Here is a 19,600-nt window from a genome sequence, read left to right on the forward strand (position 1 = left end):
TGTTTAGTGAGGAAAAGTTGCACCCTGCCACCCTGATCGATCGATCAATCAATCAATCAATCAATCAATCAATCAAAAAAACCCACCCTGATCTTGGGGGGAGACGACAAACAAATCATGAAAATTTGACAGTTACAAGAGATTTAAAAATAAATAAATAAATAAATAAATAAAAATAAAAACCTCACTGGGAAAAAAAAAATATATTTTAAAAATAAATCATGAAATTGACAGTGACAAGTGATTTTTTTTTGGGGGGGGGAGAAACATGAAAATGACTGTTACAAGTGACTGGGGGGGGGGGGGGGGGAAATCCTGTTTTTCATGGATCAGCAATCCAGATCACCACCAAAAGTCATAGCAACGTAATTTAGCCAAGAGGTATTTTTCATTTGAAATTTGGTGATGCTTGGTTGAAAATTGAGGGAGAAATAGCATCTTAAAAACATTAGGATGATGATGATAATAATAATAATAATAATAATAATAATAAAGTAGAACGATCCTGAGAAACAATTTGAGCCAGTGTTGCTAGTGCAAATTAACTTTATACAGTACACTTAATATAAATCTATACATTTTATTAAAATTGCAAATCAAATGTTGGGGAGGCGGCACGGTGGTGTAGTGGTTAGCGCTGTCGCCTCACAGCAAGAAGGTCCGGGTTTGAGCCCCGTGGCCGGCGACACATAGACACAGACAACCATTCACACTCACATTCACACCTACGGTCAATTTAGAGTCACCAGTTAACCTAACCTGCATGTCTTTGGACTGTGGGGGAAACCGGAGGAAACCCACGCGGACACGGGGAGAACATGCAAACTCCACACAGAAAGGCCCTCGCCGGCCCCGGGGCTCGAACCCAGGACCTTCTTGCTGTGAGGCGACAGCGCTAACCACTACACCACCGTGCCGCCCATTTCAAAAACTATCATTTTGAAAAAAAATTATACATTCAGATATGCATTTTATTCAAGGCCCTTTTCCAACATTAAGGACAACAAAGCTGAGGAAATTGCATTTCAGTGGATTTGGTGATTAAAGCTAGAAAATGGGACCTCATACAGCTGAATGCCATCTTTGTCTCTGAAAAATTGCATTCTTTTGAAAATTCAAATAATGTCATAACAGTGGAAATGGCTGAGTACATCATAACGACCTGTGAAAACCTGAGCAAGATGAGCGTAAATCCCACCTACTGGACATTTTAATTGATACTGGGAACAATAATGTCCAGCTGCCCATGAAAACGGTTCGATCTACAGCATAAGCCACAGATTAAGAATGTAGTAGAAGCATCGGCATGACCTGGACCTTCATGAATAAAATGTGTGGTGGTCGAGGAAAACCCTTCTTATGATGCAATTTTGACATTTTCGACTAAATACATACAGGGTGTTTCACAAAATTTGATATTATTTGAGATGTAAAATATCCCAGAAACTACATGGTCTAGGCAAATGAAACTGAACAGGCTTAAAATGTTCAGCGATACAAGATTTATTCCTCAAAATTTGAATGAGAAATCTCATCTCATTATCTGTAGCCGCTTTATCCTGTTCTACAGGGTCGCAGACAAGCTGGAGCCTATCCCAGCTGACTACGGGCGAAAGGCGGGGTACACCCTGGACAAGTCGCCAGGTCATCACAGGGCTGACACATAGACACAGACAACCATTCACACTCACATTCACACCTACGGTCAATTTAGAGTCACCAGTTAACCTAACCTGCATGTCTTTGGACTGTGGGGGAAACCGGAGCACCCGGAGGAAACCCACGCGGACACGGGGAGAACATGCAAACTCCGCACAGAAAGGCCCTTGCCGGCCCTGGGGCTCGAACCCGGACCTTCTTGCTGTGAGGCGACAGCGCTAACCACTACACCAACCTGCCGCCCACATTAGCAATGTATAGAGTGTATTTCTGATTAGTTTAAAGTGATCTTCATTGAAAAGAACAGTGCTTTTCTTTCAAAAATAAGGACATTTCAAAGGGACCCCAAACTTTTGAACGGTAGTGTATATTTTGTGAAAGAGAGACTTTCCTGAACAGAAATACATTTCTTGTTTATACTGTATGCATCTCAACCAGAAGTAAAGCATATTAAACTCCCCCAAAAGTGAAAAATAAGAAAATTACATTCCAGCTGTGGTGCAGGACCATCAGGGATATTCTGACATTAAGGATCCGATGACAAACAGAAGTGATGTCTGTTTTATTACAGCACACAGCTATACAGGAAATTTATCAGACTGATGTTCACGATGTGAAGAAATCATTATAGCTAGTGAGGTTTTAGACATCTTTAAAGCAGATTGTTTTTACCACTGTGCTTGTTAAACCGGCTCCTTAAAGGGGAACTGAAGTCATTTTTAAAATTGCTTTATTTCTTAATTAACGTGTTATTCAATTAAGTTTTCGGTTTTATTAACCTTGTATCGTGACTAGTATTGGCATATTATATTACAATTATCAGCCTTTTCGGTTTTTAGCCATGTTGCACGTAGTTCGTTTGGTCCACGGCAGGCGTCACTTATCTGCGCGATCTTCACGAGACTTGTGCAAGACTTCAAACGTGACGTGTCAGCGCCGCCATTTTGAAAACTGTTTACACAGCGGCCAGATCGCCATATCATTCCAATTTAGATTCATTTCGAGATTTGCCAGCTTCATCAGTGATTGAGATTATTCCATATGACTTCGAACCATTGGTTAAAAGAAAAAAAAAAAAAAACCCGCTTTCGGACACTAGTCCGTTGTGCTGGTATTTATGTCATTACTGTTGCACAATTAAAACATGCCAGATCAGGTGGCTGGTGGGTTTTCAAAATAATAAATACATGCATGTGGTTTTGTGATAAATACAGATTATACTGAGCGTATTTCCCACATTAAATCAATACAAAGTACCTGCATCTTTTAGTTCTTTTAAATCAAGGCTGAATACTTTCTTCTTTGCCGCTGCTTTTAATTAAATCAAATTTGAGACTTTTAATTTGATTTCTTTCAGCACGACCGCAATGCATGATGGGATATATTGCTTTGGTTAATGACCATCGGTTGTGCACTACTTTTCATGATGCATTGTGGGATACTTTGAGTGCGCTATATAGGGTGTAAATAATCCTCACTAAGGTTTCGGACAGCGCTACAAAATGGCGTCCCCACTATATAGTGAGTAGGGAGCGATTTCGGACACAGGGAAAACTTCCGACTTGATTACATCAGCATTTGAAAGAGGGCGCTGTGCGTCTTTCGACAATGTTGGTCACTTTGATTTCCGCTGTACGTTTTACTTCCGTCCTACAACGTCTTGCACAGGTCTCAACGAATCTTGTTTACGGCCATTGCTTTGACATATGGACTGATATTACATAGTATATTTCAAACACTCATAACTTGCTATAGCAGTGACAAAATAGCGATCAAAAATGCATTCCTATATTTAATAAAATGAGAAATTGAATTTTGATTAAAAAAATAATAATTCGCTTTCAGTTCTCCTTTAAAACAATCTTTGCAGCAATGCAGCTGAGGCCAGGAGTGGCCAATCTACTGTATGGTTGGAATGAAAACCTGCGCCCACATCAGCCCTTTGTGGATAACTATTCTTTTAAGTTCGTTTCTTAAGACACGTATTTTTAAGTATGTTACCTCGCTTGTTGACAGTTTCGGCGAACACTTCCGCCTTCTTCAAAACAGTCACCAGATGTCGAGTGGTGACGTGCCTTATCAGCTGATGTTACTCTATGGAGGCGTGAACGTCCCGCCCAATTTGACAGGTAGTCCACGCCTCCTGCTGTCAGGTCGCTCCTCCAGGACGGCACTCCAGGTGTGCGACAGCGCGTACGCTCCCTCATCCCGGTTCATGGTCCTCTGCGCCCGCGTCCTGGAGGAGCGACCTGACAGCAGGAGGCGTGGACTACCTGTCAAATTGGGCGGGACGTTCACGCCTCCATAGAGTAACATCAGCTGATAAGGCACGTCACCACTCGACATCTGGTGACTGTTTTGAAGAAGGCGGAAGTGTTCGCCGAAACTGTCAACAAGCGAGGTAACATACTTAAAAATACGTGTCTTAAGAAACGAACTTAAAAGAATAGTTATAATTATCAGACATAATGAATTTTCACTACATACCTTTGTGGATAAGACTGGACAGCCCTAGTCAAGACAAACATCTAAATTAAACGAGTCATCAGGAGATGACCTATCCCTCCCGCCCCCACATGAAACCTCACTCCAAATTTCCCCAAGTTGAATTGGTTGCCATGGGAATACGGAAGAAAAAAATAAAAATAGTCACAGAAACCCCAAAATGTCAGAAGGCATGACTCTTCTCGTCACTTAACATAACTGTCAGGTTTCATGAAAAAAAAAATTCCTAATAGTTTTTGAGTTATGATCCGGAAACTAAAACGTTTACAGACGGATGGACAAATGGACAGAGTGATGGCTATATTCCCCCCACCGCATTATACACCAGGGGGATAAAAACCAGCGCGTCAGTGACGCAGTAGCTCACACGGCTGTACCATGAGAAACCGGACTCGTTTATAATTAGCCAAGTTGTTCTTCATGAAAACGATAAGAACAATTTGATCTTCAAAACAATCAAAATTCACTCAAAACTGAGGGAGGAGTAGCGAGATTTTTGTGAATTGTGACTGAACGGATGCTGCATGATGGCAATAGCTGACCAGCCTATGGCCGTATGGGCTAAAACCCCCCATATTTCCATGTTGTTTTGGAGAAATATGCTTGTTTTTTTTAAGCAGAGATGTAAATCATCATTCGAAAAGCCACCATTTGCTTTCAGTTACGACTGGATGGAAAGCTGAATGCATTATTGCTTGACCATTTTTCTTTCTTTCCTCGCCAATAAACTGTGATTAGCTTGTAGGTACAAACGTGAACCTGAATATGATGCCATTTAATGGCAATTTTAGGGTAATGGCGCAAAGTGTGGAAAGATGCCAGCATTAAAGGATAATGGATTAGTCTGCGTTTTTGACAGCGACACAAACAGAACGAGAAATCATTTTGAGTACCTCAAGTAATTACTGTGCCAACAGTTCATGCACGTTAAAACAGGCTTCTCAAAACCTGGAAATATGAGATCTGTTAGTTTGTGTGCTGCCCTGAAATATTTAAAAAGGAAGAATGCGATTAGATGAAGTAGTAGTAGTCCGGGCTGTACTGCCTTTACGTTAGCCCTTTCCGCTTTAATCTGCAAGTGGGTTGTGTACTGGAACTATAGTGCTTGCAAAAGAAAAAAAAAAAAAAAGGAGTGGGAGGCAGATATGCCAGAGTGAAGGACAAAGCAGGAGTCCGAAGAGAGCTGCTCCTCCTCTTATTTGGCAGCAACACCAAGCCTGGGTTAAAGAGTAGCACACAGAGAGAGAGAGAGAGAGAGAGAGAGAGAGAGAGAGAGAGAGAACACGAGCAAGAGAGGTCCTAAACAGTCAGCAAGAGATAAATGTGAGGGGAACTTCACTCTCAGAGCTCATTGACAGTGATGGAACACTGTGACTGAGATGTCTGATTACACCACATACGATGCCAAGGAGAAAAATGTGTTTCTTGGACAGAGTGATTCCGATGCCAAAGGACACGACTGAAGCAGCAGAGCAGACCACTCGGAGCAGCCGCTCTTCCTCTTCTCCTGACCCAGCTCACCACAGCGAAATGGAAGATGCGTGTTCGTACAAGCACAAGAAGGTTCTCCATTAGGTTTGGGGTCACTACAATCAGCTCCTGTAATCTAGTTGGATCAATCTCAGTTTAATTTGCTTAATGTGAGTCCATTGATGGTCCATTACTCATGAGAGGCTAGGGGTGGATTTACTTAAGCCTGCCTTCCCGGAAAACTCTTACCAGAGCTCCACGGCTAAAGGACTATTTATAGCCCGCCAGCAACCTCAGGCCGTTTTTTCCCTCTTTATCCCTCTCTCTCTACTTTTCTCACCTACACACCAGAATTAAGTGCCACATCCATGGAACGACTACTGGGAGAGAGAGAAGAGCATCAGATCATTTTCACAATTACACAGAGAAACTAACACACACACACACACACACACACACACACACACACACACACACAGAGAGAGGAAAAAAAGCTGCACAGACAAGATATTAAACTTGAGTAAATACTAAAGAGAGAAAAAACAGGATGGTGGTTCCAAGACTAACAATTCACTTTCTATACAGAACTAACACTGAAGGTTTTTATTTATTTATTTAACAGTTATTCCACAAAACTGAGCCGTACATGAGCTGATGACCAATAAGGTGCATAGCACCGAGTCGTCTACAAGCCGTGTACGACGAGATTGAGTGGAATAACTGTTTTATTCTATCTACATTTCACTGGATTTTTGAGAAATGGAGCATTTAGCAAATTCAATAAATAAAAACTTTATACAAAACGTCTGACAAAATCATTTCCGCTTAAACTGGCAAAAATGAGGGTAGCGATTTGTGAAAAATGCGAAAATAATTCTCAAAAAAAAAAAAAGATACGTTCTTACCGTCAAATACTGTTATTCCATATTTTGCTGCTTTTTTGTATTTTTGAGGTTCTGTTTTTGAGTAGTTTTTATTTCGTCCTTGGTTGGTTCAGCAACACGCTCCGCCATTTTGTTTTTCTCTACTCACAGTATATGAGCTGATAGCCTAGTAGTAGAGTAGCCAATCAGAGTGCACAACTGCTCATATCCAGTGAATGTGAAAATATTTTTAAAAAACCAATATTGGTAGTTATATATAAACAACCAATGCTTAACTTGATTCAACCAAACTGCTCTTGCAATGCCTGGATGTTTTTGTGTGATCACAGCTCTCGCTCTCTTTAAATGCAGGGCCTTGTGAGAGGAAACTAATACTTTCAGTCAGCGAGTATCTCTATATCTCAGGTCACAAACCTTCAATTTGATCATTCCCCCCCCGGTCAGTATTTCAGTGACCCACCCACACAGTGGTCTAGGTCTGAGCTGCAGTTCTGTACACTCCTAGAGAATATAGTATAAAAAAATATTTAAAATCTTGTCTGTTATCTAAGAATAAACCCGCCAACTTTACAATGAAAGGTGTGAAATTCTGGCAAGGTAAATGTAGATATGGGAAAGACACCAATTATTTATATTACTTTGTAGTCGAGGTGTGTGGGAGGAGAGCTTTAACTCCTGCAGGAATTCTGACACCTCATCCTGTCTGCACCTGCAGTTAGTTTTGTTTGTGCCCACTCCAAATATCTTCTAATAACCTTTATAAATTTGTTATAATTCCTCAAAATATAAAGAAACCAGAATATCAAGGACGTAGTAGCTCATCTGGCCTGCCATCAAAACAACCACAACTACCAAAAAACAAACAGAACTGAAATGTGACACTGTGAGAGAGGACCAACCTCCACGACAAACTGTTTACAACAGGAAAATCAACAAAAGGACTAAATTTTGTTCCCCAATAGAAGATCGACCCAAAACATCCATCAGAACTGAATTCGGATGATAAATGAGAGCGGAGATACAATTCTAGTCAGATTTGTTAAGGTGAACGAATTACTAATATTTGTTCGCAAATAATTGACAATACAACGACCAAGTTTTGTGCAGAAGGTCGAGTTCTTTCAAATAAAAAAAAATCAGAACTGAAGGAGGAGACACGATTTAACTGAAAATAAACAAAAGGTGCAAACATTGTTTACAAGAAAATCAAACAAATGACCAAATTTTGTTCCCTGTGGGAAGATCGACCCAAAACATCGATCAGAACCAGGGCTTTGAACCGGTTCAAGGAACGAAAACGAAAACCGGGAACTTTTTCTATTTCACATGGAACAGAAACGAAACCAGAAACTTTATTATTTTTTATGTTCCGGAACAGAAACGCTTATTAAAAATAATGGTAACCGGTTAATACCGGTTTTTATTTCGTTCCTCAAAGTTTCCATAGCCTACAAATAAAAAAGTCATTCTTCTCCTGCGCAAGTTTCTATAACCCGCTGGGGTTCACTTCCTGTGTGACGTTCGCTGACTGAATGGAGAGAGCGGGAGGGTGGACTACTATCACGTCTCCACATCTTAAATAAGAGGTAAATATTGCAGTCTATCGTTATTCAAAAACGTCAATTTCAAACACGATATCAATATATTTGTCCACGTTAATGAGAGGCTCGCGAACATTAAATGACGTTAACCTCTGTTAGCCTATCAATGCATACAGGGCTTTCCATTAAAGGCTCATACTAGCCAGCCATGACAAATAAGTAGCCAGCCGGGGGTGGGGGTTAAACACAAAAACTCCGCCGAGTGCGCGCCGCGCGCACACTACTGCCTCCGCCGAGTGCGCGCACACCGCATGTCGGGGCCGCGGATCAGCGAAGTCGGCGGGGAATTTGTGGTTATTATCGGTACAAACAGCGCGAATCACAACTTAAATGAGTGCGGTTCACACTAAACGAATTATCTTTCATTTTTGGCACTTTTTCTGTTTGTGTAGATGGGAAGACATACTGAGAATCCAAATCGCCAACATTTGAAATAATAATTGTTTTGAATTATTTCTTGTCTTATTTAATGAAGGTTGTAATAGAATTAGCCTACATTTGGCTTAAGCTGGATGAGACAGAGACATAATTTTATAGCCATTTGTTAAACAGCTGACAGGGAACGTAATTAACCGTTCCGGGAACGACATTTTTTTGTTCTAACCGGTTCGGGAATGTCTATTTAATGGTGGAACCCAAAACCGGAAACGTTAAAATTCCGTTTCTGTTCGGAACGAACCAATAGGAAAAAAATTCTGGTTCAAAGCCCTGAACTGAAATCGGATGTGAACCGCGAGACGAGATACAATTCTAATGAGAAGTCTGCACACTTGTTAAGTTGACCCAATTAGCAGTTCGTTAGCAAAAATGACAATACAGCGACCAAGTGCTGTGCAGAAGAACTAGTTCTTTCAAACAAAACAAATCAGAACTGAAATCTATTGAGAACTGACAGAGAAGATACGATTGAACTGAAAATAAAAGTCGTAAACAAATTGTTTACAAGAAAATCAAAAAACAAACAATGACCAAATTTTGTTCCCCGAGGGAAGATCGATCAGAACTGAAATCGGATGATTAATGAGAGAGGGGATACAAGTTTTCGTGAGTTGCTGGAATATTCGTTAATTTGGCCTAATTACTAACTTCTTAGCAAACGATTTGACAAAACAATGACCGAGGTTTGTGAGGAGCTCTTTCAAACAAAATAATCAGAACGGAAATCCGTGTAGAATTGACAGAGGAGATACGATTTAACTGCACTGTGGATGACGGACGTCATACCACGGCAACAGCTCATCTGCTGCATGACCACATAAGCCGTTTAAAGTAGAGCTGTCCTATTCAAGATACTGAAGATTACTGAATGAACGAACAAAATATACATCTTTATCTTGCAAGTTTTATATCCAACTACCTATTCCTGTATACATGAGACTAAAAAACGCCCACTCAAACAATTTTTTTGGGGGGGTCTACCCCGAGGTCAGTCTCGATGCACATTTCTACTTTGTAGTGCATACCCTGTGCTTAAAAACAAACGAGAGCTTGGGGTCCCTGGGTCTTTATTTGAAAGTTCTACAAAATAACAATCCGCTCAATGAAAAAAAACCCCTTTTTACTTGCACCAACAATTTATTTGCCTGACGAGCCACAAATGAGGAGCTGTGATCAAACCGCATGTCAGACAAAAATTTGTTTACTGAGCACAGTTCTTGCACTGATGAGCTTCAAACTTTCTGCCATACCACTCGGACAAACGCCACGAAAATATACACGGCATTACAGGTACAAGACAAGTAGCACAGAGTAGACACTATTACTTAAGAAAAGAAATAAACACAAGAACGTACCTTCCACGCCACTGATGCACTTCACTCGGTCACGGACCTCCACATTGTAGCCTTCAAAGGACATGAAGACCCCGCTGGGGCGGTACGGTTCCCTCTGAGTGTACACTTTGGAATAGCTGTGCGAGAACTCGAAGCGGTCATAGCCGTCGTACTGGACCATTTTGCCGTACACCTCAAAGTATTTCTCCATCCAGGTGAAGGGCATGTAGACCTCCGTGCCCTCGCGCCTCCCTTTAATCGTGACTTCATCATTGATGAGGCAGTCGATCTCCTCGTATCTGACTCCGCCTCCGACCACTGGTGGGGCCTCAGGGGGCTGGGCCTGCTGCTGAAGTCCGGCTGCTCCGGGGCTGGGCGGGGCTAAAGGGGCCCTGGGTAGGGCGTGTAACACCTTCTCATTGGTGCACCTGTTCCATAGCACCACGGTGACGAGAGTGAGAAGGGCGCAGATCACTATCAGGGTCTTGTAGTGGACCCGGGAGGCCAGAAAACGCATTCTCACTCTTCACCTATAGAGAAAAAACAAAAAACACACAAAAAAAAAGAAAAAAGAAGAAGAAGTAGTAGTAGTAGTAGTAGTAGTAGTAGAATAATTCACGCTGAATGTATCTAAAAGCCATGAAAGTACACACGAGTTTATCATCCTTCTCTTAAACAACCGTCTTTATACACGACCTCAATTTGTACAATGATCAGTTTCATCATCACTGCAAGGCTCATTTGACCAAAACATTTGGAAAACATGTTTCTATAGATACGTTAGCTGCGAATAAACGTAAAACCTGGACTCATAGTGAAATTTAGAGCCTAGATATTCACAGAGGTGGACAGTAATGAAGGACATTTACCCGAGTACTGTACTTAAGTACACTGAGTATCCGTACTTTGAGTATTTTTATTTTTTTGGAAACTTACAACTTTGACTTCACTACATTTGAAAGACAAATATCGTTCTTTTTACTCCACTACATTTCTGTCAAGGTCCTCGTTACTCTGAAACAGCTTGGAAGGTGGATTTTTTTTTCCCTTTTCCTTTCTAAAACGTGATTGGTTTTTCTTTCACAGGTGACACTGAGACAGCCCATCAGTAATCACTAGGGGCACGTCACATCCACAGACTGTATAAAATCAAGATCAAGGATTTATCCGCAGCATTACTTAAACACGATCAGTTGATTGCAGAATGGAAGGAGGCGGTTCTTCTGGGGAATGCACGCACTCATGGCCATACCTAGAACCCATGTTTCAGTTTTTTGAAAGGATTACAGATCTGTTTCGTTTTAAACGTTTGCTTTGTTTGCCTAAAATGAACCACATCACGGGCTACAAAAAAAAAAAACCTCGCCGTCCGACCTGAGGGAGCATATTGAGGTATATAAACGTTTTATTCCAAGGGAAAGCTTGCAATGAAGTTGTCTGTACTTTTAGAGCTAGCGATAACATTGCAATAGCTATGCAGTCTGGTTAGTCAAATGACTTTCTATGGATTTGCCCGCCAAGTTGTCATCGTCTTGTCCACGGCTAACATTTATACATAGCTAGTTAACTTGGACACTGTTAGTTAGCATGCAAAAATTGAGTTACGCTAACATGAATAACGTTAACTTATCTGAAGTCCTTTTCAGAAATATATACGTTTTAGCATAATCTTGCCAAATAAACAATGTAGAAATCTCTCTTTTCTAGTTGTGTTAGCTACCCGATATGATTTCGGGTTCGAAAAGTGTTTGCTAGCATGTCAGGTGGAGCTTCACTGACTAGCTAGCTTAACGATAAACCACCATGATGGCACAGTATGCGTTCATTTTGTGAATCCAGTAGGTTGCTTCAGAGGCATTAGGTTTTGTAAGCATTGTGGCAATAATAACAATGCATTGACAGAAAATGCATTTTTAATACTTAAGTATTTTTAAAAGCAAGTACTTCAGTACTTTAAGTAAAAATTTCACTGGACAACTTTCACTTGTATCGGAGTAACATTTGATCAGTGGGATCTGTACTTTGACTTAAGTAATGAAGCTGAGTACTTTGTCCACCTCTGGATATTCAGAACACTGAATAAGAGTTCTGAACAAGAGTTCCTGTTCCTGAAATTACTGCAATGTAGAAAAGAAAGACAACATCAGAGGAGATGGTGTGCATGACCGCTGGTCCAGGTTTGTTCAACTCGCATTCAACTCGATTTGAAAACAACAGAGAAGGAGTAGGTGGAAATGCGATGCTGCCAAGTGGACCAATCATAGTTGTTGTTGTCTGCATCACCGAGGCGTGGAGTTACATTTCCGGGAGGGTTTGAGTCAGGCGATGGTGGAACCATGCAGTACTCTACGCCGTAGATTCGACATAGAAGTACAACCCCGATTCCAAAAAAGTTGGGACAAAGTACAAATTGTAAATAAAAACGGAATGCAATGATGTGGAAGTTTCAAAATTCCATATTTTATTCAGAATAGAACATAGATGACATATCAAATGTTTAAACTGAGAAAATGCATCATTTAAAGAGAAAAATTAGGTGATTTTAAATTTCATGACAACAACACATCTCAAAAAAGTTGGGACAAGGCCATGTTTACCACTGTGAGACATCCCCTTTTCTCTTTACAACAGTCTGTAAACGTCTGGGGACTGAGGAGACAAGTTGCTCAAGTTTAGGGATAGGAATGTTAACCCATTCTTGTCTAATGTAGGATTCTAGTTGCTCAACTGTCTTAGGTCTTTTTTGTCGTATCTTCCGTTTCATGATGCGCCAAATGTTTTCTGTGGGTGAAAGAGCTGGACTGCAGGCTGGCCAGTTCAGTACCCGGACCCTTCTACGCAGCCATGATGCTGTAATTGATGCAGTATATGGTTTGGCATTGTCATGTTGGAAAATGCAAGGTCTTCCCTGAAAGAGACGTCGTCTGGATGGGAGCATATGACGCGGTACGCGGTGGTCCGGATCACCGTATTTTCCATACAAAACGAGGGCATTAATTAATCATTTTTCCTGGATTGTGGTCCGGTTCACCGTATGCTGTATTATATTACGATATAAATAAAAACTTACCAAAATCATACTGTGTTTGTCATTTAATACGAGTTTTTTTACAAAGTCGTACATCATTTGTTATTTTTTCTCAAACCGGAAGAGAAATGCATGCGTAAAACACACGCGCAATAAAAGATACCAGTTCTAACGCATGTAAAAAAGCGGGAGCTGCCACGAGGGAAGTGAAAAATAATTTTACCAACTTTCGTCATTATGTCTCAGGGTGGTTATGAACAGCTTCTAAGGAATAAGAAAAAATGTGCTAGAGACTACAAAGCAACAGAAGAAAGGGCAAAGGAAAGAATTTATTCTAAATTAGGGGAAGAAGTAGCTGAAAATTTAAAATTTATTTGTCTTCTGAACTTGGTGGTCCGGACCACACCTGAAAACGGCGTGGTCCGGACCACAACGGTAGTCCGGACCACCGCGTACCGCGTCATATGTTGCTCTAGAACCTGGATATTCCTTTCAGCATTGATGGTGTCTTTCCAGATGTGTAAGCTGCCCATGCCTCACGCACTAATGCAACCCCATACCATCAGAGATGCAGGCTTCTGAACTGAGCGCTGATAACTTGGGTCGTCCTTCTCCTCTTTAGTCCAAATGACACGGCGTCCCTGATTTCCATAAAGAACTTCAAATTTTGATTCGTCTGACCACAGAACAGTTTTCCACTTTGCCACAGTCCATTTTAAATGAGCCTTGGCCCAGAGAAGACGTCTGCGCTTCTGGATCATGTTTAGATACAGCTTCTTCTTGGAACTATAGAGTTTTAGCTGGCAACGGCGGATGGCACGGTGAATTGTGTTCACAGATGATGTTCTCTGGAAATATTCCTGAGCCCATTTTGTGATTTCCAATACAGAAGCTTGCCTGTATGTGATGCAGTGCCGTCTAAGGGCCCGAAGATCACGGGCACCCAGTATGGTTTTCCGGCCTTGACCCTTACGCACAGAGCTTCTTCCAGATTCTCTGAATCTTTTGATGATATTATGCACTGTAGATGATGATATGTTCAAACTCTTTGCAATTTTACACTGTCAAACTCCTTTCTGATATTGCTCCACTATTTGTCAGTGCAGAATTAGGGGGATTGGTGATCCTCTTCCCATCTTTACTTCTGAGAGCCGCTGCCACTCCAAGATGCTCTTTTTATACCCAGTCATGTTTGACCTATTGCCAATTGACCTAATGAGTTGCAATTTGGTCCTCCAGCTGTTCCTTTTTTGTACCTTTAACTTTTCCAGCCTCTTATTGCCCCTGTCCCAACTTTTTTGAGATGTGTTGCTGTCATGAAATTTCAAATGAGCCAATATTTGGCATGAAATTTCAAAATGTCTCACTTTCGACATTTGATATGTTGTCTATGTTCTATTGTGAATACAATATCAGTTTTAGAGATTTGTAAATTATTGCATTCTGTTTTTATTTATAATTTGTACTTTGTCCCAACTTTTTTGGAATCAGGGTTGTAGTATACGTAAACTGGCCTTTTGACAAGCCCATTAACAGCTAAGCATTCATTTTGACAGCCCTAATTTGAATCACTACCTCACATAACATTAATGCTTTTAAACAAAATCAAATATTCACATTTGAATGCGTAAAATGCAGTTTTGCTTTGAGTTCAGCCAATTGACTTATTCCTGGCCTGGCAAATCAAATTCTACAGAAATAAAAGAAGGGAAAAGCCACCTCTGTTGACTGGCATGGCTTGCTTAATCTTTACTGGAGCAAATTCAGTCTAGATCTTTGCTTTCCAGATCTGAAAACCACAAACACAGACAGAGCTCTGAAAACCGCAATGACACCTCAGTGCAGTATGACAATGCCACTCTGTGAAGACGTTACTTTAAATGCACTGCACTCATTTCAGAATCTCATTAAAAGGTAGACTGCCTTTCAGATTTTTCCAGTATAGGTCATTTAAAAAAAAAAAAAAAAAAAATTCCCCACATCAAGCGATTATTTTGTTTAGTGGATCGAAAGCTACTGAATTTGAGTCACAAACTTCCCATTTTATGAGTTTGTTTTTTAAAATAGAACAATTAATGAATTTAGGGCCATGTAGCCTAAATTCTCTGCCATTTTTTCCTGCTTCACCACGACCTGATTCGAGATACTACGTCATGCATCACATGGTGGGCTTTCCCTGATCGCGCAAGGCATTGTGGGATACAAATTTGAAACAGGAGAGAAAAATGGAGGATGTGAGTGTGCGAAGGAAATGTGAAAGACCGACTACAGTAACGGAAAGCGAGAAAAGACATTATTATATACGAATGAAAGGAAACGCAGGACCAAACTAATAAATATCGGCGGTCAGCGAACACCTCGGTGTGATCAGCTGTTCGTTTAGCGACAGAATGATGTAACTGTCAGTGCACAGTCAAAGGTAAACCTGTGCATGCGCACACACTGACTTCCTTTGTCTGCTTGACTGCGCGAAGTGAACAATTTCATGCACATTATTTGCTCGGGAATCTCCTCAAATTTAACAACTTCCCAGCCACAGAATGGCCTGACATTTTGTGAGAGATAGAAATAAACGTGCATCACAATGACCAAATTTCAGAGGGAACTAAATTTCACCGATTTTATGAAATCGAAAGGCCGTCTAGCTTCAAGAGCCTCAATGAGGGGGAAAAAAAAAGAAAAAACAAAAAAACACCACAATCCATGCACTTTATGAATGAAATCCAACATCCACATACGCCAACATTCTAGTAACAATCAGGAATTTGACTCAAGTCAAACTGATGCATATCTCCATCATATTAAGCATAGTTTAAAAGGTCTAAATCAATATCAGTCCTCACCGCATGAATACTCAATGAACGAGCCTTGAGAGGGGAGAAAAGGGAAAAAAAAAAATTCAATATCTGCCCACCATCTCTACATACGCCTCCAGAGCTCCCGGCAGCATACTGAGCAGTTTACCTTGTCTGAGTGCGGAGCAGCCGCTAGCGATGAGGAGTTATTATTCTGTTTGCTAAATTTGTCTTTGAGGAAGAGCAATCTGTTGCACCAAAACACAGACTGCAGCATCAGAGCCTTGTGTTGTCTCATGAGAGACTAAATTACAGTAGCTGGATATGCAGTAGGTCAAAGTCACCTACAGGTGTCCTGCAGCTCTCGCACGTATCACCGAGATGAGAGTCTCACTGGCAAGACAAACAGCACAACAGATGCAATTCCAGCTGTTCCATATTCATCGGCTTTTTCGTGCTGACAGACTGCGGCTCTTGTTCTGATTTGAGCATGGCCTGTTATTCGAACGAAGCGGCAAACAATAGCAATCAGCAGACACGCATTTCCCTGCCCATCATCTCCATGGCATTTCATTTGCCCGGCCAGGAATAAAAATCGATAGGTTGAACTCCCACCACTGCTAATTACTGAGCCTGCTCAGGCAGAGCAGACACACCAGCAACAAAGGCATGACCGTGAAAATCGTTACGACTCTGTACCGGTGTGTAGGCTAAACCAAGCCGAAGGTAAGGAGCCAGAGAATGAGCATCAATCACAAAATGGACTTAATCCATCTAGCCAAACAACGAGCTCTGTACACACTAAATTAAACTGATTGACCTGGGAGGCTTAGCACAAGACTGACTGAGGATTAACTGGGAGCAGAACGAGACGCAAGGTCCGAGTTTGTCTTGTTGCACAGCACTAAATCTTTTACAAATTCACATGCTGCTTCATACCACGTCCTGAATGCTCTCTGAACAGGTCTGTGCTCTACAAGCTGCCTGTCAGAGCTAAAAACCATAAAATATTGCCTCCATTTAAAAAAAAAAAAAAAAAAAATCATATTTGGCAAAAAGGTGTTGCATATCAAGAAAATGAAAGATCGTGGCAGACAGTGATCCTTCATGCTCATTTCCACTCAAGATTCTCTTCGCTCTCTCTAACCACTGCTGAGCCTGCAAAGAGGCAGCAGAGCAAACGCAAAAGATAAACAGCTCGTCTTCTTTCTGAAGAACTATAAATAATTTGATCTTTTCACAGCTTCCTCAGGAAAGGAGACAGAGTTCAGACTCCACCATTTTCACAAGCGGTGTGTGTGTGTGGGGGGGCAACACTGCGAGTCACAGAGCCGTGGTGTGGAGTCAGACCCAGCCGTGATCAAGCAGCCCTGCAGACGGCATGGGCGCGACCGCACGGCTGCAGATGTGCCCTGCGACGGGAATCATTTGTATTCAGCCCTGCTAATGTGTGCGTGGTATGGCTGAGCTCTGTGTAATCCTGAGATCAGACGCTACCAACAGTGTCACGCAGATGTAATCCCCGATTTGAACAAGCTGTACTTTAGAGAACAAACTAGAAAGTCTGAGAAAGTTCCATACATGGAAACATGGAGTGAAGAGATCAGGACGTGGTCTTTAATTTAGGAATTCTGGATCATTGAGAGGGGGAAATACTTACTTTAAAAAAAAAAAAAAACTTCGCTAAAATGGATCAAGATCTGTAGAGGGGAAATATTTCTGATCTGAAAAAACATGTTCTATTCCCTTATAGTGGGTTTCATTCATTTGGTTTGATAGCATGCAATATTGTTAGCATATCGCTTATCCTTTGTGTATTACATCACTCTACCCAATGAAGAATGAACATTGAATATGGTTTATGATATTGCATGGTTGTCAAGACAACATGACGTCGCACATCTGAGATGTAAAACTTTCATGCTAGTAAGCGACTGTCAATTTGTAAACAAACATGGCCGCCAGGTTTGCTTCGTTAAATACGGAAGATTTTGGGAGAACTTTGAAAGAGAAAGACGCATTGAACACCCGAAAGGAATACCATATGAATGTATCATCATAAGACCATCAATGACGGTGTAGCTCACTTTGGCCCTGTCTAGTCCAAAAGGAATGATCTAAAGTGGGCCACCTTGCGCAATAAATGTTGCAAGCTATATACACTACATTTGTCGTATACAAGCTAGATACAGAAGCGATATCCACCCTAGGAATACTGACCTATTTACCAGAAACAATCCAACATGGCGAAGAATTAACCGAGAAGAAGCAATTTTTGTTGAACTGCTCATTAAGGCTTAATTAGTCCATAACGTCATTAATAACTGATTAAGCAAATCTGGGTAGAAGTTACATGCATCCTAGGTACCCCTACCTTCATGCCAGAAAAAAATCAAAATGGGTGAAGAATTGAGGAAGAAGCAGCGATGTGCATGGAAACTGCTCGTAAGGGCTTAATTGCTCCATATCTTCATTATTAATTGCAATTATGCAAATTTGGGTAGAAGCTATACGCACCCGAGGCAGACCTAATGTACCTTCCTGCCAAAAAGAATAAGAATCAGTCAAGAATTGACAGAGAAGAAGTGATTTTTGTGAAATGTGGACGACGCCAGACGGACAATACGTGATGGCATAAACTCGTCGCCTGTCAGCCGGATAAGCTGCTAATAAAAAAATAAATAATAATGCCTTTTTTGGGGTATATCAGATATATATTCCATTCAGCTAGCATGATACTGACCTCGTCGAAGATCATGCTAGCTGAATGGAATACGTATCTGATGTATGTATGTATGTATGTATGTATGTATGTATGTGTCTGTCCTTTACTCATCACTAACTTCAACTGAGCGACTGTCAGGCTGCAAAAAGCTTGTTGTACAATCATCCTGTTTTCCCTCTTGGCGTGGTAACAGCCTTGAGGTGTTCTTGCCCAGATCAGGTTGGAAACCTCCTTTCCAGCAGTTGCATATAGCCTGATTTTCCATCAGACATCTCGCGTGGGGGATGCCGATACCCAGCAGAGACTCAGTCTTAGTCCAAACTCTCAGACGTTTTGATGTCAAACAGAACCCATTTCTGAAATGGACTATTTTCTAATCTATAAATGTGTCCAATGTATTTCAAGTGTTGAACGTACAGTGCTCAGCGTAAATGAGTACACCCCCTTTGAAAAGTAACATTTTAAACAATATCTCAATAAACACAAAATTTCCAAAATGTTGACAAGACAAAGTTTAATATAACATCTGTTTAACTTATAACATGAAAGTAAGGTTAATAATATAACTTAGATGACATTTTTCAGTTTTACTCAAATTAGGGTGGTGCAAAAATGAGTACACCCCACAACAAAAACCACTACATCTAGTACTTTGTATGGCCTCCATGATTTTTAATGACAGCACCAAGTCTTCTAGGCATGGAATGAACAAGTTGGCGACATTTTGCAACGTCAATCTTTTTCCATTCTTCAGCAACGACCTCTTTTAGTGACTGGATGGAGAGTGATGCTCAACTTGTCTCTTCAGAATTCCCCATAGGTGTTCGATTGGGTTCAGATCAGGAGACATACTTGGCCACTGAATCACTTTCACCCTGTTCTTCTTCAGAAATCCAACAGTGGCCTTAGATGTGTGTTTAGTCATGTTGGAAAAGTGCAAGACGACCAAGGGCACAGAATGATGGTAGCATCTTTTCTTTCAGTATAGAGCAATACATCTGTGAATTCATGATGCCATCAATGAAACGCAGCTCCCCGACACCAGCAGCACTCATGCAGCCCCACATAAGGACACTGCCACCACCATGTTTCACTGTAGGCACCATGCATTTTTTGTATTCCTCACCTTTGCGATGCCGTACAGTTTTGAAGCCATCAGTT

The 19,600-nt window shown here is 41.1% G+C and overlaps 1 protein-coding gene across 2 annotated transcripts in view; it reads right to left on the reverse strand.

Moving 5' to 3' along the window:
- The window catches only part of glceb (glucuronic acid epimerase b), a 152,851-nt gene that overhangs the window by 12,039 nt on the left and 121,212 nt on the right, over positions 1–19,600 (reverse strand). Inside the window, exon 3 of one of the 2 annotated variants that reach the window (XM_060912050.1) lies at positions 9,913–10,421. The exons of the other annotated variant lie outside the window; for it this stretch is intronic. Coding sequence (XP_060768033.1) covers positions 9,913–10,408 — 496 coding nt within the window. The 5' untranslated portion in view covers positions 10,409–10,421. The remainder of the gene's footprint in view (positions 1–9,912; positions 10,422–19,600) is intronic. 2 annotated transcript variants of the gene reach the window in all.

Source organism: Neoarius graeffei, chromosome 27, assembly GCF_027579695.1.
Source record: "Neoarius graeffei isolate fNeoGra1 chromosome 27, fNeoGra1.pri, whole genome shotgun sequence".
Classification (NCBI taxonomy): domain Eukaryota; kingdom Metazoa; phylum Chordata; class Actinopteri; order Siluriformes; family Ariidae; genus Neoarius; species Neoarius graeffei.